The 521-nt window shown below is 40.9% G+C and overlaps 1 protein-coding gene across 1 annotated transcript; it reads left to right on the top strand.

The window, feature by feature from the left end:
• Positions 1-3: 3 nt before the first annotated feature.
• LOC109131837 (origin of replication complex subunit 1B-like) lies at positions 4-516 on the top strand (the record flags this gene model as incomplete). The annotated part of the gene is made up of 1 exon (XM_019243018.1): positions 4-516. A coding segment is annotated over one exon (513 nt), but the record flags the coding sequence as incomplete, so codon positions are not given.
• Positions 517-521: the final 5 nt, after the last annotated feature.

The following is a 521-nucleotide window of genomic DNA, read 5'->3' as shown; positions in this document are numbered from 1 at the left end:
GATGATCAGTGTTTAGGAAGATGTATGTACATTCATGGTGTTCCCGGGACTGGGAAGACTATTAGTGTGCTATCAGTGATGAAAAATCTGAAGGCTGAGGTTGAAGCTGGAAATGTAAATCCATATTGCTTTGTGGAGATCAATGGTCTCAAGCTGGCTTCACCTGAGAACATTTACAGTGTTATCTATGAAGCATTGAGTGGTCATCGTGTCGGTTGGAAGAAAGCTTTACACTCTCTGAATGAGAGGTTTGCAGAAGGAAAAAAGATTGGTAAAGAGGATGACAAGCCTTGCATACTTCTCATCGACGAACTTGACCTTCTAGTCACTAGAAATCAGTCGGTTTTATACAACATTCTGGATTGGCCTACCAAGCCTAACTCTAAATTGATTGTGTTGGGAATAGCAAACACTATGGATCTTCCAGAGAAGTTGCTTCCTCGGATTTCAAGCAGAATGGGAATACAGAGACTTTGTTTTGGTCCTTATAACCACACTCAGCTACAAGAAATCATTTCTAC

This window comes from Camelina sativa, unplaced genomic scaffold, assembly GCF_000633955.1.
Source record: "Camelina sativa cultivar DH55 unplaced genomic scaffold, Cs unpScaffold06138, whole genome shotgun sequence".
NCBI lineage: Eukaryota > Viridiplantae > Streptophyta > Magnoliopsida > Brassicales > Brassicaceae > Camelina > Camelina sativa.
Note: the sequence above shows the minus strand (reverse complement) of the source record. Positions and strands in the feature narration are given on the sequence as shown.